This window comes from Molossus molossus, unplaced genomic scaffold (genome assembly GCF_014108415.1).
Source record: "Molossus molossus isolate mMolMol1 unplaced genomic scaffold, mMolMol1.p scaffold_m16_p_14, whole genome shotgun sequence".
Lineage (NCBI taxonomy): Eukaryota > Metazoa > Chordata > Mammalia > Chiroptera > Molossidae > Molossus > Molossus molossus.
In genome coordinates this window covers 26,199,063-26,222,549 of record NW_023425349.1, presented here as the reverse complement: position 1 = coordinate 26,222,549, position 23,487 = coordinate 26,199,063, and the positions used below count along the sequence as shown (strand labels likewise).

General features: G+C 49.6%; 1 protein-coding gene across 2 annotated transcripts in view; it reads right to left on the bottom strand.

Annotated features, from left to right (window-relative positions):
- Window positions 1-23,487, bottom strand: part of ABCA1 (ATP binding cassette subfamily A member 1) — a 119,305-nt gene that overhangs the window by 22,230 nt on the left and 73,588 nt on the right. Inside the window, exons 14-31 of one of the 2 annotated variants that reach the window (XM_036261650.1) lie at window positions 22,792-22,968; window positions 21,040-21,262; window positions 19,127-19,348; window positions 17,902-18,106; window positions 16,713-16,826; window positions 14,499-14,670; window positions 13,384-13,515; window positions 12,436-12,578; window positions 12,044-12,181; window positions 10,922-11,142; window positions 9,638-9,710; window positions 8,586-8,788; window positions 7,409-7,457; window positions 7,110-7,223; window positions 5,916-6,064; window positions 4,166-4,290; window positions 2,798-2,896; window positions 199-388 (exon numbers count right to left, since the gene is read on the bottom strand). In XM_036261650.1, the coding sequence (XP_036117543.1) occupies window positions 199-388; window positions 2,798-2,896; window positions 4,166-4,290; window positions 5,916-6,064; window positions 7,110-7,223; window positions 7,409-7,457; window positions 8,586-8,788; window positions 9,638-9,710; window positions 10,922-11,142; window positions 12,044-12,181; window positions 12,436-12,578; window positions 13,384-13,515; window positions 14,499-14,670; window positions 16,713-16,826; window positions 17,902-18,106; window positions 19,127-19,348; window positions 21,040-21,262; window positions 22,792-22,968 (2,749 nt within the window). Of the gene's footprint in view, window positions 1-198; window positions 389-2,797; window positions 2,897-4,165; window positions 4,291-5,915; window positions 6,065-7,109; window positions 7,224-7,408; window positions 7,458-8,585; window positions 8,789-9,531; window positions 9,611-9,637; window positions 9,711-10,921; window positions 11,143-12,043; window positions 12,182-12,435; window positions 12,579-13,383; window positions 13,516-14,498; window positions 14,671-16,712; window positions 16,827-17,901; window positions 18,107-19,126; window positions 19,349-21,039; window positions 21,263-22,791; window positions 22,969-23,487 lie in introns of both variants that reach the window. The other variant, XM_036261649.1, reaches the window with a different exon arrangement.

The following is a 23,487-nucleotide window of genomic DNA, read 5'->3' as shown; positions in this document are numbered from 1 at the left end:
CAAAATAAACAAACAGGCTGAGCTCCCTCAGATATAGGAACAAGGTGGTTCAAGCCCCCTCCCCTCAGAACTCACATGGTTTTCCCTATGATAAGAATAAAGATCAAGACTGAAAGAGTCCCTCCTGCTATGTCATCCAGTCTGTCGTCCCCAGCCCACCGGCACCCCTGTCTGCTCAGCTGCACCTGAGGGACTCACCTGTGGGGGAGGCAGCCCCCCTGCCCCCAGGGGACACACAGGCAGCATCTTCTTGATTTTGTCACTGCTGCACTGACAGGTGGGTGACGGGTTCTCCATCGTCCAGTTCCCATTCTGGAAGAGGTCCATGATGGTCTGGGGAACAGGGGCCGTGGTCCACTCCTCCTCCCCCACCAAGCAGGGCATGTCTCTGCACAGGGAGGACAGTGGGGGCAAGGTCACTCGAGAAGGCCTGGCCTTTCCTGCTCCCTCAGGAGTGCAGGGTCCGCCAACAACTTCAGACCCGCACTGATCCCTCCGTGGACTTGTCAGCTGCACACTCACTTCGCAGACAAAAACAATGGAATGCAAAGAGGGCCACATGCTCATAGACTGAACTCCAGTCCATCCACCCCACCAGCATTCGATCACTCACCCACGGGTTCACTCCAGAATTCTCACTGAGCATCAGCTCTGGGCCAGACACTCTTGTGCATGTCTGAGAGTCTGGAGTGAACAAGATAAAGCCCCTGCCTTCATGGAGTTTGTGTTCCCATCAAAGAGTTTGATAACAAATAATATAATCTTAGATAGCCAAAATGTAGCAAAATAAAGGGAGAGTGGTAAGAAAGGAGCCACTTGAAGAGGTGATATGAGAGACAACAAGCCAGGCAAAGATTTGGAGGGAACGAACATCATAAGCAGAAGCAACAGAAAGCGCAGGTGCAAAGGCCCTGAGTTTAAGGAAGGCAGTGTGGCTGGGATGAGCTATAAGGGAGAGAAGGCGGCAGAAGCAGCCCGGGAAGGAGTCTCGATGTGATGCTCTAGGTGCTGACAGTCTGGTATACAACATCGAGATTCACGTTCTGTTTCATAACAAGTAGAGAATTGAGGGCAAACGGGGGTGGGAGCAATTGGTACCTGAAGAGCTAGGTGTTTGCAGGCCCCCAGTGACCCTCACACCTGACTTGAGCTCTGAATTACTGTGAGATCATCAATAGGTCACGTGCCCTCTCAGGGCCTGTTTTCTCCACCAGTGAAATAAAAGTATAGAGTAACTTGTTTCCATAAGTCACATTTCACCCCATCATTTCTAGTACCCCTTCCAATTCCAAAATTCTACAGTTTAAAGCAGAACCACAGTCTTTACAGTATTCTTATAGCAAATGAACAGTTCTGTGGAACAGTTCTAGCTCTCCAGCTCTCGGTAAAGCATCCCAAAGAAATCAAAGCTTCCACAGAAGACATGTGCCCTCCTGGAGCTCACCTCCTACAACCTGCACTGAATGATGGGCTGAGACAAGGTTAAATGCCACAGGGAAGTATCCCCGTCAAACTTTCCTGCATTCCACTACTTTCTGAAAAACCTGAAAGTGTCCAGAGTGGGGCCCCCACATCGGACGGCACCCAATACGCATTCAGCCGTGCTTGGCCTCAAGGCTGGGAGACCTCTGATGTCAGGGCCCTGCCTCTCCTGTCGCTGTTGGTGAGATCTCAATCCAGGCCTGGCTCCTACCGATCCTTCGGGGACTGGCGCTAATCTCTGAGTCCATGCTGTCAGGCTGGCAGGGGACGCATCCATCTAACAGTTACCATCTCCTCTCACTCTCCTCGCTCGCCTACAAAACTTCCAAGTGGAATCTTATCAAAATCTCGTGAAATCCAAATAGGATGTCTCTCTGACCTTTTCCACTTTGGTCATCTGGTTCTTTAGGAAATGATATTGACTACTAGGATTTACCATCCATTAAGTACTGAGAAACGCTTAGAAATAATCCAATTAATAAGAGAGAACACGTATGTAATCGCTATCCATTTAGAAACCTGCTCTAAAAACCTGCATACACAGGTATCAAGCTCACTGATCTGTGACTCCAGCAGGATCTGTATCCTCCCTTTAAAACCTGGAATTTTTAGCCCTTTCCCACTCTTTCCGTAACTCCTTGGTTTGGGTTAACAACCTCAACTGCAAATTCTACCCGAGCCTGGAAACTTGGCCCCACCTCTATCCTGAGTGGGCTCACCCAGCTCGCCTGTCTCCACTGTCTTTACTTACAGCGATCTCTGGATATGTCTTCCCCACACACCTACTTCATCTATGGGTCTTTAACTGAATTTATTTACACACTGCCTCCTTCGTTTAAAAGGATTTTGAAGAATACGATAAAACATGCAACTCTAAAAGAAGAAAATGTATACTTTTATAAAAACTATGTCATCTTTTCAGGCTGTTAAAGAAGCTGATAAGCAGACTGCAAGTTATATAATGGCAGCCTATCTCTGCACTTAGGTACAGGCGTGGGGGGAGGTGGGAAGAAGGAGAAAGCAGCTGAGCAGTAAGTATAAAGTGCTATTTGAATTAAATATTAATTTCTAAAGCAGTAAACAAATGTCTGTAATAATTTGCTTTGCAGGATGTTGGAATAGTCTCCTGCTCTGTTATATTTGTTTCTAGATGATCTTATTAGATTACTGATTACGTATCAGCTTTTTAAACAGAAAAATGGTTCAAAGGGCAAACATGGTAGTCAGTGTGGCCGCCACCACGGTGGACTAGGGCCCGAGCCAGGCGGCCAGCACCGGGCCAGCGCGGAGGGTCTCGGAGCGGGCGTGCACTCACGGGATTGGGTTTCCTTCCATACACCGGGTCCCGAAGCCAGGCTCTCTGGTGAGGGCATTCAAGAGCTCCTGGGTGCCCATGTCCTCAGGGGCATCATTACTGTTGAAATATAAGAGTAATTTATATTACTCTTAATATAAATTAAGCTCAGCAATTCATTAAAATCATAAATTTGAAAAAGGTTTTAAAAAATAAATGCTTTCTTCAGTACTTCCTGTGTGCCAAGCTCTTCACGCAGAAATGAGTAAAATAGAGCCCACCCACAAGGAGCCCAGACTCAGGCCATAGATTTAGTATCATGGTAACATACAGCAATCCAACACGGAGCTTGTGCAAATAACTTATATGTATGGATGTGCATGTGTGTTCACATGTATACACACACACACACTCATACACGTTGACAAACATATCTTAACATGAAGTCAATGAATTCATTAAGGGTCACTATTTCAAAAACACTTCCACTATTACCCATTAGGCATAGACAACCAGGATATTATTCTAGGAGAGGGCAGACAGGCTTGACCAGCTGAATGTCTGCATGGACAACTGGAACTCACAAACAGTAATGGGCTCAGGCGATAGGCACAAAGCAAGCCCATGTTCCACAGCCCTGGGCACGATGGGAAAGGAAACAATAAAGTAAACCTGCACTGACTAGGCAGGAAAGATTGGGTTAGAGAAAAAGAGACTGACTCACATGTTATGTTTTTCTGGGTGGTTGTGTGTGTGTGTGTGTGTGTGTGTGCGCGCGCGCGTGCGCGTGAGTGCTTCTCTTTTATGACACTGAAGCACACCGCCCAGAGCCAAAGGTCTACAAGCACTACAGGACTGAAGAAAACTCCTGTGTAATGAGATGAAGACATCCCTTTGTCCTTTTGTTTGAAGCACTGGGTTGTTAGAGAGTAGCTGGTATTTTTGTCCAAAGCGCAAGCATTACCTAATATCTACAACTTAAGAGACTAGAAAATAAATGCATGCACTGTACTGTGCAAAGAACAAGAACGCTGATGGTGTCTGGAAGCCCTGCTAAACCACAAAATTAGAACACAGCGATGAAAGTCCAGATATAGTAGAGCTCAACCAGATTTTTGCATAAAACGCATATGCCTGTTCCTGGCAACAGCAGTAGAGAGAGGGAAGGAGCTCAGATGTGGCAACAGGAGACTGGCCTATTTCTTTGCCAGGATTGGTTCACTGCTGTTCTTTGCACATAATATTAGCTTGGTAGGGGCTTCAGCCACAGCTGGTAAATCCATTCCACTGGATGATTCTTGAGTCACCTCCCCTTGGCCCTTGGCATAGCAAACGCCCTTGGTTTGCCCGAGCTCTCCTCTCTTCTTGGGCGTAAAGGCCAACACATACCTGACAAATGTGTACTGTTCGTTGTACATCCAAGGCTGAAGTTCCAGGCTGGGGTACTTGCCAAAGGGTGGCACAATCAAGCTGAACACCAGGGCAATACAGACAAACACCGCTGGCAGGACAATCTATAGCCAGGGAACAGAGGGGACAGGAAGTCGTAGAAGGAGTAAGTGTTAGAAAGGCAGCCACCGGACAAGCCCCTAGGGGTCCAGCCAGTCTCCCAGACCAGTGGACATGAAGGTGAGGAGTACGAGGCCCGCGGCCAAACTCCACCAAGGTGAGTTGGAAGTACAGAGCCTGAAAATTAAACCTCTTCCCTCCAGGGCATTTCTGGAAGCTGAAATCACAATGCCAGCGGCTATGGCCACCTGGCAGAGGCATCAAACTGAGAGTAAACAGTGGTCATGTGTCAGGGAGATTTGGAACATTGAGTCCTGCCCTCTTCCCCTGAAAACCTGAGAAAGACCACACTGGTGATCCCAGCTTGGCTCAGAGGAAGGACTGAGAGCCAGATGAAGTTGGTTCTGTCTCTACAAGGGCATCCATGAGAACTCACTTCCTCCTCTGGCCTCAGTCTTCTCATTTATAATCTGTGGACTGAGATTAGCTAACCCATTCAGACCCATATTGTGATTTAAAAACAAAGATAAAAAAATACTCTACAGCAACATCTCCATTGAAACAGAAGAGCAGCGACTGTCTCCCCATGGCCTCAAAAAGTATCATTATCTAAATCCTTATTCAACCACCTCAAACCTTACACTCATACCTTCTCTGAAAACAATGACTTATACATTCTTCATGAGTAAACTCTAAGCTCCTTCCACTTATCCCTGAGAAATTTATCCTTAAAAAAAAAAACTTAGATTCAAATGATTCCCCTAGTTCTAATGTTCTGGGGTTTCAATGCTGAAAATTATCACTGAGTGAGTAATTCCATGGAAAAGTATTGCAAAGAGAATTATCTCACTTGATCATTACAACCCTAAGTAGCAGTATCATCACCAACCAACAAACAAGGTAACTGAGGCTCAGAGAGACTAAGTAAGTTGCCCAAGTTCACACTACAGATCTGGAATTCAAATCCAGGTCCATACTCTTTGCATTACCCACAGACTGTAGGGAAAAATCTTTGCAGACTCTTTCTCCATACTTCTTGATTTTCTAGCAATGGATCATTTTATTCCTTCTAACCAAGTGAGTTAGGCTCAGACACCGATACCCAGGCAACAATGTAACAAGCCTTCTCTGACAATGTTTTCTGACCTCTGTGGTTACATTGTCTATCAATTTGAAGTTAAATATCATTTAAAGAAAAACCAAGTTTCCAATAAGTTGATATGTCAAGTGCATCTGGTCATATCCTTTCTCAAGTTATGAAAGTTTAATTTGCCCAGGCAGTTTTTCTAAACTTTGTCCTTGTTATGCTCTCCTTACAACCACACACACACACACACAGTGATTCTGAATGTGAGGGCCATTCTAAGCACTTTCTCATTTTAATTTTCATAATAACCACATGTCACAGGTACTATGCTAATCCCCACTTTACAGATGCGGAGACCGAGGCACAGAGAAGGAACTTGCCAGCAGATATATGAGTGGCAAGAAGCAGAACTGGGATTGAAATACAGATAATCTGGCTCCAGCATCCATCGCATAACCATGTTGTTACCCTGCCTTCACTGGTCAGGAAGCCGGCCTCCCACCCATGACACCCAAGTCCTCGGCCTGGAACAGCACCTCTCACCTGAGCAAAGAATCCCTTCCGACTCCGTCTGGCAATCAGCAGCCTCTTCCACAAAAGGGCCACAAACTGCTGCTGTGTGAGTTTCCAGCCCTTCACCTGGTAGGAGCCTTTCCCATCCATCCCACTGAGCAGGTCTGTTTCTCTGGATTCTGCAAGAAGCCAGCACCAAAGGTCACCTATTATCATAAGCACTTGGACATCACCATGCTCCTCCCTCCAGCACCTTCAGCAACCATCTTGGAGGCTGAGTTTGAAGGGAAAAGCATCTCAGCAGGAAAGGGCTTTCCTGTCCAAGAAAATGTTAGGACTCCGAGAAATGTGCAGCTGCGGCAGCTGCACATTCCCTGATGAGAGCAGAAAATGAAGGTGCCTGAGACAGCTGATGAGGTGTGTTCACACACAACTGGGTGTTACTTCCCGTCGCTCAGATGAATCAGGTCAGCGCTCTGCGAAACAGGCCATGCACACAGCTGACACACTTGAGAACACACAATGGCAATCTGTCTCCCGTCGATTTAGACTTTTGGTGAAAGGCAGACACAGTCTAGTGATCGAAGTACGGACAGTGTCTGAAGTCAGGGAGAACAGGGGGCCACACACTCACATGAGCAGGGAGAGCCAGACAGGTTCTGCTCCTAAAAGTTCTGTACACATCCTCGTCTTCAACAAAGGACTCCTGACTGCCCTGCTCTGACATCTCACCAACACTGGCTTGATCTCTTGCTTCCTTTTCTCCATCCCAGTCAAGCACAGAGAGGGACACACTCATCCCAAAGATCTAAGTCTAAGGGTACGATTAAGTCTAAAAGCAAATCCAGCCTCTCTGCTCTTCCAAAACCACCCATCCATTCGCAGAAGATTTAGTCAATGAAACACCTAAGGTATGCAAGGAACGGGGACGCCACAGAAAAGATAATAAATGGATTCAGAGGACTGAGGGAGCGTCCTCTGATGTGCCCCTTGAGAGAGAGATCTCAGCTCAGTGAGGCAGTGATGAGGGTGGGCTCTCTCCCAGGTCTGACAGCATGCGCGACACTGGGAAGGAAAAGTGGCTTTTCTCGTTCTCTCCCTACCCTTCAGACCCTGCGGACATCTATCTTCCTGGTCCAAGGCCACCAAAAGGTAACACAAGAGAAGAACATAAGAGGGGAAGTCACTTTCAAGCCATGGAACACACATCTCGCCCAAACGGACCTGGGTCTATGTCGGAATCATTTGGGTCGACAGCATCGTCTTCGGTGAATGGGCGAAGACAGCTCTGCTTGTCCCCGAAGACCCGTCTGTTGCGTCTTGCCGGCAAAGTGCCATCTGAAGGCAAAGGGGAGGAATTCCCACATTTTATTTCATTTACTACAAAGTAAACGCTCTGCCTCTGTGGCGAACGTATGCACTGAAAACGAGGCTGTAAGAACACAATTCCAAGGGAAAGGCGAACCCGGTGAGCTAGGACGGCCTGCGGGAGGCCCAGGGTGTGCAGCCCCCTGGAGGTTTACCTGAGGTCTCAGCATCCACCCCACTTTCTTCAGCCACTTTGAGAAATATCTGAAAGATAAGAGGAATTGGGGATGTGATGAGCACCGTGTACGACAGCAACCACCACTGCTGCGATTATTACACTATTTAATGGTACGCTAGGTCCTGAACACAAAGGGAGAAGCTTCGTTTATTAACACCACTTTGTCATAGTCGTTTGGGACAGAAGCCATTTTTTGTTGTTTTGTTTTTTCCACCAAAGAACATATCCTCAGTGGTGAGACTATCAATCCAGACAATCATTTTCACATTAAAGCTCTGGCGTTGGGACACTGCAGAAGAAATTTATTCTAACCCGGCAGAGAAGGAGCCAAGTGGTTTCTTCTAGGTGCACGGCCCCAAACCGCTGAGTGGGCTAGCGCCGTGACACGTTATCTGAGACAGAGTGATCGGGAGACGGTGAGTTCCCCATCACTAGAACTGCTGTGGTGGGGATTCAAACATGGGAAGAGAATGTGAACTCAACCAATAATTTCCAAATTCTGACCTGCAGCCCACTGTCTAGAAGGCATGCAAGAAAAGCAGAGAGAGCAAGGCCTTACCTCCATAAATTCTGATTCAAAGACCCTGGAGCTGAGCCTTGGAATCCTGATTGTCAATAATATCCCCAGATGATTCTGCTGCACAACCAAGCATGGGGACCACTGGGTCAGACCACGGGGTCGGACCACTGGGTCAGACGACCTTTATATCCCTTCCAGCCCTCAAGGCTGTGATGACGTGTCTCTAGAGAGAGCGTGGGCTCTGAAGCCCAAAACCCATGATTCAAAGCTCAGCTCAGCATCCCTGAGTGTCCACTTTCTTGTTAGGAGGACTAAATAAATCTACAATGATTTAAAAAACAAAAGAAGACACCAAGCTTAGCGCTTGGCACAAACAGATTTTCCATAAATGCTGGCCATCTCCTATGCATGGCCGCGACATGGTCACACCAGGGAGCGATCCTAATGATTCTTCCCTACCATCTCCCACTACAACCTCAGAGTTAACTAGGACCAACATTACCCAGAGGCCAACAGCCTAAGGACTCAATGACCAGTTCCAGGGCAACCTGTTCCCAGTGGAAACGCAGGCTGTATGTCTGGTCTTCAGACTGTTGGGCCTGCTATGTTCTGACAGTCGGCCACTTTAACTCACTTCTTCCAGGGTAGTCTCTGAGATGCCGTAACTGGAGATGCCCAGGTCCGAGAGCCGGTCGTCAATCTCATGGAAGAGTTCCACAAAGGCTCCCTCTTTGGCGGCTTCATAGGGCAGCACATAGGTCAGCTCATGCCCAATGTCTTCCACCAGCCGGGCCTCAGCCACGTGCTTTCTGATGAGGTTGGAGATAGCGGAGACATCTGTGGGGACAAAGCACAAAGGTGGTTCAGCCAGCAGAGGCCCCTCATGAAGGGCCAGCCATTCCCTGCCTTGTCCCTTTGCCTGCTCCTCAGCAGATCACGGACCATCTGCTACACCTGTCTCAGATACTTGTCATTCCACATAGGTTCTCAGTGCATGGGTAGGTGGGCGGACGGACGGATGACTTTGAGGTTGAAATCCTGGTTTCTACTGCCTACATGCCAGGATTCTTCAATGGAAAACTTGACTGAACAAACTTGAAAAGACTGTTCACCCTTCCCTAACTGTTAAAGAAAGCTCCTTCTATTTACCTCAATAGAAGGTTAATCAAACAGCTCAAGGCAGGAGACATCACCCTGGAAAATTGTTGGCAGTTCAGACTAGACAGAGACGGCCATGGTAAAGGCTTCTGTTCCATACATGCTACTGGTGACACTGGCCTCCTAGCCACATTTCCAGAGCAAACTCAGCAGGTACTCCTGACCTCCTAGGCTCTTACCCTTTGTAAGTACTGAGCTCCAGCCCCTCCTCATTGGCTCGGCCCTTAACTCCACATCCCTGGTCTCCAGTGTCCAGCCAGATTGACCCCCTAGGGCATCTCCTCAGCCCCATCATCTCAGCTCTGTAGGACGCTGCCCTGTCAGCTCCCAGACCAAGCCCCAGGCTTCCCAGCAAGCGTTAGGCCAATCCGCCACCAAGCTGCACCCTCCCACCGCCGCCCGGCCCCAGCCCAGCAGCAAACCTTGAGTCAGCGCCACCAGCCTCTGCACCTCTCCTCCTCTGCCTCCACTCTGCCCAGCTCGGGGAAGCTCAGGCACCACCTGAATAAGAAACCCCAGAATCCTTACCGATGGTCAGCGTGTCACTTTCATGGTCGCTGCCCAGGCCAGCATCAGAACTGCTCTGAGAAACACTGTCCTCCTGATGGCAAAGAAGGAGGTGAGAATGGGTCAGGGACCAAGCAAGGCACAGCCACCACCACCTTCGCCAGGGAGGACTCCGAGAGGCTCTGTTGTGTGAGAGCTAGAGCGAAATGCTTCTCCTGGGAGGCACGCGATTGGCCAGCCAGGGCTTCGGAGGCCGCCCCTGCGCGTGCTGCGGGGACGGCCTCGGCGCCTGGACGTGGGAGGCTGGGAAACAGCTCTCAGCAGAACCGCGGCCAGTGGACACCGTGGGCAGGCACTTGCTGACCGGCCGAGGCGGGGGGTTTCCCTGGCTAGTTCAGTGCTTCTCACGCTCTCACGGGTGTTTCATCACCAGGACACCTTGTTAAAATGCAGATTCTGAGCCTGTCTGAGGTGGGCCCGAGTCTCTGCATTTCTAACAAGCTCCCCAGTGATCCCAGTGCACTGGTCCTCACCCCACACTTGGAGTCCAGGTACTAGTGAAAGGGGAAATAAGCAGACAGGAGCCCAAGGTTGGGATGTCAACGTTTTAGGTGCCGCTGGTTTCAAAATACCAATAAATCTCAGGCATGTACTGTGGTACAAAGGAAAACATACCTGGTTATTGGGTTCTGGTCCCACCTCCTTTATTTATGTGCTGGGTGAACTTGAATAAACTACCAAGTCACTACAAGCCTCACTCCCCTCACCAAGGACAGTAATTACAGTATCTTTTTCCCATTTACTCTGCACTTTGAGATGACATTTTTTTTTTTTTAATGTGTAAGCAACAACAAAGGTTACAAAGAATTAATTACTATTATTTTCTTTTAAGCCCAGAGTCTGCTAGAGTGTCTGGCATGAAGTCATTACTCAATAAAGGTTTGCTGCTTTCAAGTCTAGCAGGCGAGGTCAGTGTGATGTCAGGGTAACGAGCAGGAGCGGCGAGGCATCCTGCAGCCGGGCTCTCAGCGCGGCAAGTCTCCTCTTCCACAGAATAACGTCCTCTGCGGACCTTCTCTATCACTCATCCTATGCGCCTCCACAGAAAAAAACGCATGCAATTCAGCAGAGCTAGCGTGTTGGGAGCAGAAGTCTCCCGAGCCTTCCATGTATGTGGCATGATGTGATTCTGAAGGGACCACGGCACAGACGTGGCAGAGTGGGGTAGAGGCAGCAAGCCATTCAAAGCCGGTAAGTCCTGACTCCCTGGCCCAGCACCAGCCCAGCACGGAGACGGCAACTCACCTTTTTCAGGTACGACACAGTGCTGCTGCTATTTCTGCAGGAGCTGAGGGAGGATTCCACATCCTTCTTGACCAGGGTCAGGTAGTAGCCTGTTCCCATCTGGTTCTTCAGAAACAGGGAGGAGCCCACACAGCACAGCTTCCCGTGGGAAATGATGGCAATCCTGTCCCCCAGGATGTCTGCTTCGTCCATGTGGTGTGTGGAGAGAATGATGGTGCGACCTGCCAGCACAAACACAAGGACACGGGACAGGTGAGACCTGTCGATTCTCGCGGACTGCAGTGGCTAGAGCTAAAGAAATATTGGCAGGTGTAAGCGTGGGAGAAGGATCGGGAAGCCTGTGTGGCCAGGACCCCTGTGATGGCAAAGCTGTGGGTATAGCTACTGCATCCTCCTAAAAATAAAAACAGGAACATTTGGGAATGACAACCTGCCAGGCAGTGTGCTAGGTGGTTACATGCATTCTTGTTTAACTTAATCCTCCATGGGGTAGGCACTACTATTATTACAGGTAGAGAAACTGAGGCAAGATAAATAACGTTTCCTGGGCCTTAGGGCCAGCCTAAGCTGGTTCCAAAGCCCCAATCCTCATTCTGTTACCATGAGGTGGTAACCCTGTATACCTACTACATCTCTAAGCAGACTGCCAATCAAACCCCTGCTCCTCCCCATCCACTCAGTTACTCCTCCACTCTTTCAACAAACAGACATGTAATGCACCATGTTGGGGACAGAGATGAACAAGGATACAGCCTCTGTTCTCAGGAACCTCAGTTGATAGGGGACATGGTTATTAAGACACATGGTAAGTTCTCTGCTAGAGATGGTGCTGGGGGCTGTGGGGACCCAAAGAGGATGCTTTGTATCCCCGTTTTCCTTCTGCTTGCAGGCGGCTAGGTCATGAAGCATAAACTTCAAGCATCTTGTAAACCAGGCCTCCCACCTCCACACAAGGGGGGCGCACAGAGCTTCAAGAAAGCAAGTTCCCCGTTTTCCTCCAGAAGCGATTCTGTTGCTCTAGCAAGAACAGCCATTAGCTGTGGCCATAATTCTCGAGCCTCTGTCCCCCACCTTCCCCCCACCCCCCCAGCCCATGACACAGACTAAGTGCACAACATTTACCTTGTCGGTATTTCAGCAGGAGCTCCCATATCCCCCGGCGGGAGTAAGGATCCACACCGGCTGTGGGCTCATCCAGAATAACCACCTTGGATCCCCCAACAAAGGCCAAGGCCACAGACAGCTTTCTCTGCATTCCACCTAGGAGAGAGAGAGGGACGCTGAGGACCGACAGTGAGTGAAGGCAGAAGTGGCGACAGAAGAATGGGGGTGTCCAGACCGTCTGGAGACAGGCCAGGGACATGCTTCTGACCCACCCTCAGCAGGGGACCCTGAGGTAGCCGTTGTCTTTAGAGTGTGAGTGTGTGAGTGTGTGTGTGGGTGTGTGTGTGTGTGCGTGTGTGTGTGTGCGTGTGTGAAGTGGAGCGCAGAGGGAAGGCAGCTCTGAGCCTCACCTGACAGCTGATTTGTTTTGCTTTTCAGTTTGCTGGGTGGCAAACCGACATCCAGGGCCATCTGCTCCATGTCCGCTTTCACGTGCTTCTCCGAGAGCCCTTTCAGGCGGGCGTAGAACCAGATGTGTTCTTCGACGGTCAGCCTGCGGACAGAGGGGCAGCTCAGCTCTGGGCCTTGCCGGACACACCAGATCGGTGCCTCCCGAGCCAGAACAGCAGAGAATGGGTGCACCGTTCCTCCCCCTCCTTTCTGAAATTGATCAACTGAAAAATAACCTTCAGGAAAGATTAACGGGAGAAGAGCAGTGAGCAACCACAGGAGCTGCTTAAGAAGCTGAAGCGGAGATGTGACAGGTTACTTCCAACGTTCCTGGCAGGCCCAGCCCCCGTGCATCAGGCCATTGCAGGCCCTCAAGGGTCTGCTCCAGAACCCGTCAACCAAGAAGCTGGCTCTGCATTAACCTGGAGCAGCTCCCCTGGACTTCGAAGGACCTCAGACCCTGGGAGGAGGGAGACCCCTGTGGAGGGCATGAGCATGAGCTGCTCACTTTACATAAAAGAAAACTGGGGCCCAGAAGGAAAAAGAAGTCCTTGGCCAAGGTTACAGAGCTCAGGTCTTTCTCTGCCCCACCCCAAGGGCTCCCTGGGGGCCTCTTACTTGGTGGGGCAACCTGGCACCAGGGAGGGCTGCGGCAGGAGAAAGGATGGGCCAACTGACCCTCCAGAAGGACAATGATGGACAGCACCATCTCCCAGACCCCCCTCCACCGGCTGGATTGATGGAACATCTCCCATTCAAGTTTATCTCGTCTTTTTTTTTTAACTTGAAGGATAACTAGGTCTCCAACTGTCCAGGCGAGGCCACAGCCAACGAACATAAATTGCTTAGGTCCTCCTCCACCCATGACTCATGACACACACTTCCAGGGAGGTGCTGCTGATACTCACATGTCAAAGAGCACGTTGTGCTGGGGACAAACCCCCAGGTTCTGCCGGATGGTACTCAGCTCAGAGCGAATGTCTTTCCCCAGGATGTAGGCGGTGCCCGAGGTGGGAGGGAACAACCCAGTCAGGATTGACCTGAGGACAAACATGTTCAAGTCCAGGAGTCCGCGCTAACTCCGCCTCCCCAGAAACGCTCCCTTCCCACTGCAAAGCCTGCACAGAGCAGAGGCATCAAGCTTCCCACCGCCCCACCCCCACATCCCCACAGAGCAAAGGAGTCTTTGCTTTAGGGAGGAAGCCCGTGTGATGGAAATGACAATCTCAGTAGGAGCCATTTTTTAAATAAATTCCAATTTGCAAGGGGAAGTATAGTTTAAGGTGTACATTTTGTATGCCTAAGATCATGTCCACATAAAATGGAGAAGCAGTAAGATTATTCACAGATAAAAATAATTTTGTTTGTGTGAAGGGGTAGGATTTTTGTATGCCTTTTTAAGATTATCTGAAACATTCATAACATAATGATTTTGCATTAAAAAGAAGGTAAAATAGGAAAAGAAGGTCACCCCCAATGATATATCCTTTGTAATGGCTGAGGGACCACTGAACACCACCAAGGCTAATTCTGGTGTTTCCATGGCCCGCATGCCCTTCTGACGCTGCCTGCTCCAAGGTCCTTGTAGGTCCCAGGGAGGACAATCCTACTGCCAGCTGCCCAGCTGTTTCTCACATCTGCTTAGAGACAGGGTTCCTGGGAACTGCGACCTCCTTCCAACACATCTAACCTTTCTTGCCACACTCTTGCCACATTCGGAACAAGTCAGCTCCGAACCTTTCTCGGAGCTGGCACAGCTTCAGGTCCCGAGAACACTGCCGGATTCTGAGAACTGGGTGGGAATGGTCATAAAAAGGCCCCAAGCTGTTTCAGGCTGAATCAATAATATACAGCAAAGACCAGCCTTTGGAAAGCACTGTCATGATCAGACAGCATGTTCATACTCATCAGCTCCTTCTGCCCTTGCCCCAGTGACCAACGCAACGTTCTGAGGTACGAATGTCTAACTGTACCCCAGAACCCTCCTGGGGCTGATTCTGAGAGAGCCACGCCCTCTTCTTACATGGTGGTGGTCTTCCCAGCTCCATTGTGGCCCAGGAAGGAAGTGATCTGGCCCTCGTAGAAATTCAGGGTCAGGCCGTCGACAGCCACCTTCATGCCGTCTCGGTAAACCTTCATCAGGTTCTGAATGGACACACCCAGCTTCAGGTGGGTGGGCTCTTCCTCCATGCAAACTGCGAGAAGAGACAAAACAGGAATGAACCCACAGAAGACGGTGACGAGTGGAGCGTGAAGACACAGCAGCTGTGCTTATACTCTGAGAACTGTCCTCTCTGTGCCTACTTCCAGTTTCTCAGGAAGGAAGGCAGGCTAGAAATACAGGGGTGGGCAAAAGTAGGTTAATAATAATAATAAACAACACAATAATTAATAAATTTTAACTAATTCAAGAATAAACTCTGTGTTTCGCATACTCACAACTGTAAGCCTACTTCTGCCCACCCCTCATTTATGTGGGGCCAATTTGGGCACTGGTGTTGGCGAGGGGAATACAAGACTACAGGAGGATTTAGTCTAGTGCGGGGGCAAGACTTGACAAACAATTAAAATATAAGATGCTCTGTTTAAAAACCACATTCAAGCCGGGCCGATATGGCTCACTGGTTGAGCATCAACCCCTGTACCAAGAGGTGACTGGTTCAATTCCTGGTCATGGCACATGCCCAGGTTGTGGGCCCAATTCCCAGTGGGGGGCATGCAGGAGGCAGCCAATCAATGTTCTCTCTCATCGATGTTTCTCTCTCTCTCCCTCCTTTCCTTTCTCTCTAAAATCAATAAAGAAGAAAACACACACACACACACACACATTCAAAGTGCCATAGGACTTGTGGAATACTACTCAGCAACGAAGAAGAATGAACTGTTGATACACATCCCAACCTGGATGGATCTCAAGAGAATTATGCTGAATAACAATCCAATCTCAAAAGATTATATACTGTAAGGTTCTGCTTATACAATATTATGGAGATAGTAAAATCATAGCAGTGAAGAACAGGTTCTTGGTTGACAGGTATCAAAGAGCGGGGAGGAAGGGTGGAGGCTGTGGCTACTCGGGGGTAGCATGAGGGCGTTTGTGGTGATGAAACAGTCAGCATCCTGACTTGAACCAGTGATTACACGAATCTATACAAGTGATAAAACAGCACAGCACTAAAGACACACACACTCACTCAAATGAGTGCATGTAATACTGGTGAAACGGAAGGTCTGTGAAACGCACCGATGTCGTTTTCACGGTTTTGATATTGTACTGTCGTTACGTTAGATGTCGCTATTGGAGGAAACTGGGAGAGAGATACAAATGCCTTTTTACAACTTCCTGTGAGTGTACAATTATTTTAAAATAGAAAGGTTTGGGTTTTTTGTTTTTTTGTTTTTTTAGTGCTATGAAATCTCAGAGGAGGACATGACTGACGACCGGGGAAGCTAGGAGGGCGACTCGGGAAGGGATGTGACCTAGATCTTGAAGAGTGAGCAGGAATGTAAAAGGCAAGTTGGAGGGAGTTCTCCTGTGAGAGAGAACTACGTGCAAGGCAGGGGCTGTGGAAGGACGGGACAGGTCCCGGCAGCTATGAGCAGTCCAGGGACGACACAGAAGGTGGGTGTAGGAGGGAGACTGGGCAAGAACGTCCCCCTTTACCACGGGTGACTGGGAGGAGGGCACAGAGGGACCAGCAGAGGAGGGACTTATTAACCACTGAGGAAGTCAAGGTGAACGCAAAGAGAGTTTCCCTCCAAGAACCTGAGCATAGAGCCCAGAAGGCAGAGCCTTTGCGGAACTAAGGGCGTCACCACCCGCAGGGCAGGAGCCAGGAGAGGACTAGACTCTGGGTGATGAAAGGTGAGAACATAAAGAAGCACAGGCTGAGCTCTGTGGCAGCCACTTGGTGTCAGCCTGCACTGGTTCCTACATCTGTCACCATGACAAGGAAGGCAGCGAGGTTATGGTTCCAAAATCTCTCTTCCTTCTAGCTAGTAGGATAGCATCAAAAGTGTGTGTGTGTGTCGGGAGGGGGGGGTGTTTAGAGTCATTTTCCAAGAAGCCAAGAAAACAATGTCCCCCAGGGACTCCGATGGTGACGCTCTGGTATGTCAACAGCACTGGACACAAAGAGCACGAGAGAATCTGGAAAGGGACACTGCAGGTGGTTTCCCTGTCCCTGGGGCGGTTTTAGACTCGCCTCCAGCAGTCAGTGGAGCCAGCAGCACTTACTTTCAGATACTCCCTTCTGGCTGGAACCAGGATGGCTCTTCTCTTCACTTTCTTCACCTAACCAGTAGGACTTGGTGCAAGGAAAATACCAGGGCCTGGGAATTCCATACTGACCTGAAAACAAAGCAGAGGTAGGACTCAAGCCTGGCCACATTCCAGCATTCCTGAGACATCCAGCCAGACCCCCGTCTCCTCGACACTGCCTTTGGAGACAGCACAGACTGGAAGGGAAGTGCGGGAAGAGGGAGCTCGCAACTGGTGAGGTCTAGTATGTATGACATAAGCTCTGCACCTCTCTGAATCTCCCAACAACTCATGATGCAGCTATTGTCCCCATTTTAGAGATGAGAAAACTGAGGATAAGTACTCTATCCAAGATCACTCGGCCAGGAAGTGGAGGACTCAGAATTTGCATCCAGACAAAACTGCATATCCTATGCAGGAAGTTCAGGTAGGGATGATAAACATTTCACATACCCTCCCCCACCCCCCACTTAGAGAAAAATTAGAAGGTGAACCAGAAAGAGTTAAACCTTGCTCTCTCAGAATTTGATCTTACATGAAAAAGTATCCAAGGCAGGTCTTGGTCAAGGAGATTTATTAAGGGAAGTATCGAATAAATTTTTATGAATACTAATTTGATTAAATCATAAGCCAGGGCTTAGAGCCAATATACTTGTTATTCACAAGCTGTACTGAGGAAACAAAACCTCCACACTGGCGGTAATCCTGGGGATGCAGAACTAGAGAACTGGGTCAGCACTGGGAGGAATCTCCTGGGCCAGATGACCCCCCGTAACCCACTGGGTTCACCTCCAAGGACCAACACTTAGCTGTGTGGCTGCAGGCAATGACTTAACTTCTCCGAGTCACAGTTCTCTGCTTGCAAACACTGGTTGTAACAGTAACTCCTTCAGAGTCACCTTATGAGGATTTTAAATGAACCAGAAAATAGCAAACACTTTGTATAGTGCCTGGCACACAGTACCCAAGAAATAAGAGCTGTATCCAAGGTAAGAGTTGTGCTCTTAGCATCAGCTGTGTCCCCTTGGTCTATGTGTTTGCCACAGGTCCCCAGCCCCTGTCCAGGGAGCCCCAGGCCCTGCAGAAACTGCAGCGACAAGGGGGGAGAGCTCCGCAGTGGCATTTCCCCAGCAGACGGCTGAAGCAGTGTGGGAGCTCGGGGTACCTGGGAAGACGGCCTCGATGTACCACGTCATCACCCCGTAGAGGAAGGCATCAAACAGCATCATGGAGACCGAGGTGGTGAGGTTGAAGCCATCTTCCTCCATAGGGCTCTCAAAGAGGTTGTCCCACTGCACCCCAATGCCCTGCTCCTCGAAAAGGGCGAAGTACTCACAGCCAAACCCAAAAGCCACAGGGGACAGCAGGCTCTGTGAGAAAGAGGCGAAAGTCACTGATCCATCTCCTGTCTCATCTAACACGTCCCACGTACATTTCACCTGGAGCAATTTGAATTTGCTCAATGGAGCAAGTACAAGACGTGGAAGTACTCACCTACAGAGTCCCTTTAGGGGAGCGGGCTCCTTGGCAGCATATAAAATGATTCTATTTATAACCACTCATTATGCGCACACATTTCAGAAAGGCATGTATGATGAAGTGTAAAACTTTTAGAATTTTATGCTTCCAAAGATGCCCCGAGGGCTCAGCAATCCTGCGCCCTCTACACTCACACCCATCCATCAAGGTCTCTCAAGTCCCTGCTCAGCCAGGGCTGGCTCGTGTCAGCCCGCCTGGGGCGGCTGCTGTTTCAGGGGTCCAGACTGAGACACCTGAGTACCCTGTGAGTGACTCTGACAAGTGACCCAGGGCACAGCTGGATACTCACCCTTACATGGGCTTGCACACCCGTGAAGCCCCCTCCTCCTAGGTACAAGGGAAGGAAGTGTTGAGGGCGAGGGTCTGCGGGGAGAGGGAGCCCCCACTCCTCGGTCTTTCAGTTCAGAAAACATTACTCAGGCGAAGCCTCATGCTGGACACGACGAAGTTAAGAGGCAAGAAGGAGCCACCAGTGACCTCAAGAGCTGTCAGTTCTATTTGTACCTGTGACTTATGGTGGGTCAGTGGGGGTGGAGATAAAAGTTGGAGATGGCATCTACTCTCTAAAGGGGTTCCCCAACGCCATTTATCCCCAGCCGGGTTCATGGTGCAGCTGGGCTCCCTGAAAAATTCCACCCAATTCAATTTGACCAGCATTCACGGAGAAGACTAAAGATAAACAATGTGATGAGACACAACCCCTGCCTTCAAGCAACTTAGAAGCTAGCACTGAGGATCACGTCCCATTGGAAAGACTCTCATCCCCTCTTCTCCGCTCGGACTGTACCACGGAGGGGAAGCCCCGGGGCGGCGGTGACAGCAGCTCCTGCAGAAAGGCCAGAGTCACTCACCGCAAAGATCTTGAGTGTGAAGCCCACGAAGTCTTGCCAGGCCACACACAGGACGTAGGGCAGGTAGAGCATGAAGTAGATGATGCCCCCGCAGGCTGCTGCCAGGTTGGCTCTGGAGAACAGCGTGCTGATCAGGAAGCACTGCATGATGGTCACCACGGCGAACACGGACAGGAAGATGAACACCACGCTGGGGTCGCTGTAGGGCAGCAGGTTTCCCAACTGGAACAGAAGGAACCCGGTGAACGAGCTGCTTCAAACACCCATCCTCACAGGCTCTATGGGAGAAGCAGGGCTCATGCCTACTCATCGAGAGACAACGCCGGGGAGTTCATTTTTCTGATGAGGAGATTGGATCCTGGAGCAGGGAAATGACTGACCCAAGACCACACAGCAAAAAAGTGGTAGAATCAGGGCCTGATCAGAGTCCAGGGTTGATACTCATCAAGGTTTATCTCAACAACTTTGCTCTTTGTTTCTCAAAGAAGTATGACCTGGTTTCTCCATTTATTAGGACTATAACTCCTGGCACCAAGAAAGAGTTGTGAGAGAGACCAACCCACACGACTTCTCCCTCCAAAAGCCAGGGGATGCCCAGGCAATCTTTACATTCCCCTTGATATCTCGCCATGGACCCTGCACTCCCACAATCATCTGGACTCTGTGGTCCTTTCGGTTCATCTCCAGTAGTTGGGCATATCTGAGCAGGACCTGCCAGGGGGCAGTTGTCCCAGAACAGCTCTCACACACCTGCCACAGGACCTCCATCCCTGCCACAGAGCTCTGTCCCTCAGTCAGATATCGGGGCATGGGAGGAGATTTAATTGTAGCAAGAACTGCTCTGCCAAACTGTTGGATAACCCGTGAAGTCCATAACCCTCCTTAGCCTCATTTCCTTGCATGTGAACTGGGTTATCTAGTGGGGAAATACTTAGACAAGATGCATGGTGTGCTTTAAACAGTGCTTGGCAATCAACAAGTGCTTATTTGTAACGAACAGTAATTAGTCACACATTAAATGTTCGTTCCAAGCGGCTGCACTCTCCCCTCTTTAGAAACATTTCTTTTTATCTGATGCATCCTTACATGAAATGATTGTGGAGAAAGAAAACTGGCATATGAACTTACTAAAGTGGGTGGTGGACACAGAGCTGTGCCTAGAGTCCCCTCCTGGGGGGACTTCTCTGGCTGTCGGTAGATAGCCTCCAGCTACCAACTTCTCCGGGTTAGTCACTGCTGCAGAGAGCCACTTGGCCCTGGGGAACACACACTTTCAGCGACTGTGGAGGGGCCTGGGGCATGGGGTGGCAGGGAGGGAGGCCTTAGGGGAACCTAAAGGAGCCGGACATTTCAGCTCCATGAGGGACAACTCGGACAAGCAGTCTGCGCCTAGTGCCCGTGGGGTAGACCCTGCATTGCAGCTCAACTCCTCCCTCTGCTCCATGCTGCACCTCCCCATCCTTCCAGAGACACTGATCCCTAATAAACCATCACATGCCAAACTCTGTTTCAGCCTCTGCTTACAGAAAACCTAACCTGCAATAACACATATCCTTCTGATTAGCTCCCAGATACTCCAGAAGAATCACTGCCCAGTACAGTCAAGGCAATGAATAGCTCTCGGATGCTGCCATGAACCTCTGCCAAGCAGACAGCGTGGCGCAGTGAAGTGTGTGCTTCCCTGGGAAGCGAGCACCCTGGGTTTTAATCCTGCTTAGCTGCTACCCAGCTGGGCTGACCTTGGAGAAGTCACTGCCCCTCTCTGGACCTCATTTTTCCCAACTATAAAATGAGGGGCATTGCAGGAGATGGCATGTGACCCCTTCCCTCCCAAAGAATATTTGTTTTTCTCCTCACACAGCCTGTGGTGGGCTGTTCAGGCCGGCAGGGAGGAGCCAGCGAGGCAGCCTTACTTTCAGGATGACCACCAGCAGGCCGGCGCTCACGAGCAGAGGGATGAGGCTGCTGATGAACCAGCTGAACCAGAGGATGCTGTTGTCCAGGCCCATGATGCGCATGGTCTCCTTCAGCCGTGCCTCCTTCTCGTACACGATGCCCTTGATGATCACAGCCACAGAGTAAATCCAAGCCAGTGTCATGAAGAGGGGCATGGACCGGCTCATCACCCGCAGGAAACTGGAGACCCCAGGGAAGGAAAGGAGCAGAATCAAGACAAGTATGAGCCAGGCTCATGGGCCAGGGCCTCCGGGCTGGCATGTGAGAGAAAGCACCAGGACTGAGCCAAGGATAGCAGGCCCTCTGGGCTCCGAAACGTACAGGTAATCTCGGCAAACACTTCCGAGCAGTGCAACGCAGTGATAAAAATTAGGCTGACAAAGGACTGCCAAAATAAGCTTCTTTGGGGGCCTGCTTTAGTAACGAGGTAACTGGGGGAAGTCACTAAGCTAAATGTGGATGATTTGAAACAAAACAAAACAACTCATTCTCTCCTGAAAGTTCAACCTCTCCCAGGTCCTCTCATCTCACTACCGACTTGCCTTGCATGACCACCGGACAGACTGCAGAAACACACAGCAGGTGGCTCTTGTCGGGAATAGTTCCAACCAGAACCGGAAATGCAGTGCAGTGAATGGGGCACAGAACCTGGACCCTGAAAATCGAGGTCCGAGTTCCAGCTTCACCACTTCTGCACGTCCTGCTGTGCGAAAGCAGTATTGGCTCCTAACACCTCTGAACTCCCATCATGTCCTCATCTTAAGACATCCGTTCTAGAGCTAATCCAGGCTGAGGGGTCTTTGGAAAAGTCTTCCTTTGGAAAATTCTGACTAACCTTTCAGAAAATAAACAGCTAGAATATGAATAAGCTAGAGTGAGCTATGCAAGGAGATAGACTGTTCAGGGGAAAGCAGAGGGCAAACACCAGGAGAGGAATCTGCTCCTTCCACACTCCGACCTACACACACAACAATCACAATAGAGAACAAAGACTTTCCATTGGGAAGAGACATTACACATTTCAGATGCCTGCAGTAACTACCTCTCTCCATTCTCTCTGACATCGTTAGCTCCAAAGGCACAGCTCCCACAAGGAGAACTTGGCAGCACAGTAACTAAGCACTAAAAAATTATCTTAAAAGTCTAAGATAAAAAGGCCTTCTTCACTTTTATTTGGATTGTTTCAGAATGTGGTTTACCAATTACAGAGAGGAAGGAGACACATTTACACGCAGTGAGCTTTTGCAGATCTCGCCACTGCCCCTGTGTTTGGGGTGTGTGTGTGAGTGTGTGTGTGTGTGTGTGTGTGTGTATGCTTGCATGTTTGTCATGACACATTTTAAACTTGCAGATTCAGAAAATGTGACCAAAAGAGCAAAAGAGTAGAATGCAGGGAAAAAAAGTTCTGGCAACCAGGGACGAGGAGGGTGGGGGGTGACTGGTGTGTGCACGCGTACGAGTCCCTGACGGGGCTCAAACCGTCAAATGCCTACACCTGGCACCTTATTTCCTGAAACCTGCACAGAATTTCAAAAACAACTTTTAACCAGTATTAACACCCCTGTATAATAAATAAAACCAAAGCATTCTGTCTCCTCCCTTAGTGTGTGTGTGTGTGTGTGTGTGTGTGTGTGTGTGTGTGTGTGTGCACTCCATCTGGGGACAGTGTTAGTGGGCTAAATAAAGAAGGTGGCCCAGGGATGACTTACATGTCATCGACATAGCAGGGGTAGGGCATCTGCTGCACATAGACTCCAGTTTTCCTCTCGGAGCCCGTCAGCACCCTGATGATCGCCTGCTCCACCACATCCTGCAGGTAGGCGAAGCCCCCCCAGACGTAGCGCATATCCTCGAAGGGGTCAGCCCGAGGGCCAGGGTCCCAGTACCTAGAACCACGCCACAGAGGATCAAAAATACAGTATAAAAAATCCAGTCACCCACAATCCCATCACCACTCCCCCTGAGCCACTGTTTTTATTTTTGCATTTTACCTTCTGGTGCCAGTGGACATGTACACATCTTTTTAAACAGATGTCAGAAAGAGCATGCCACCTATTCATTCGGTTCTGTCCCCTCCCCTGAATACGTAACACTGCGTCTAGTAGACATACCAAAGTTTACCTGACCACTCCCTTTCAGATTGATCGTTTGCCCTTTTCCAAAAATGGATAATGCTAACACAGAGATTCTAAAGTATTTTTTGTTCTGTTGATTTAATTCCTTAGGATTCATTCCCTTAAGTGAAAATGCTAAATCAAAGATAGTGATATATTTTTCAAAAGATAATGATATTTTGCCCTGGCCGGTTTGGCTCAGCAGTTAGAGCATCGGCCTGTGGTCCCGAGTGACCCGGGTTCTGTTCCCGCTAAGGGCATGTACCTCAGTTGCAGTTTGTCCCCGGCCCT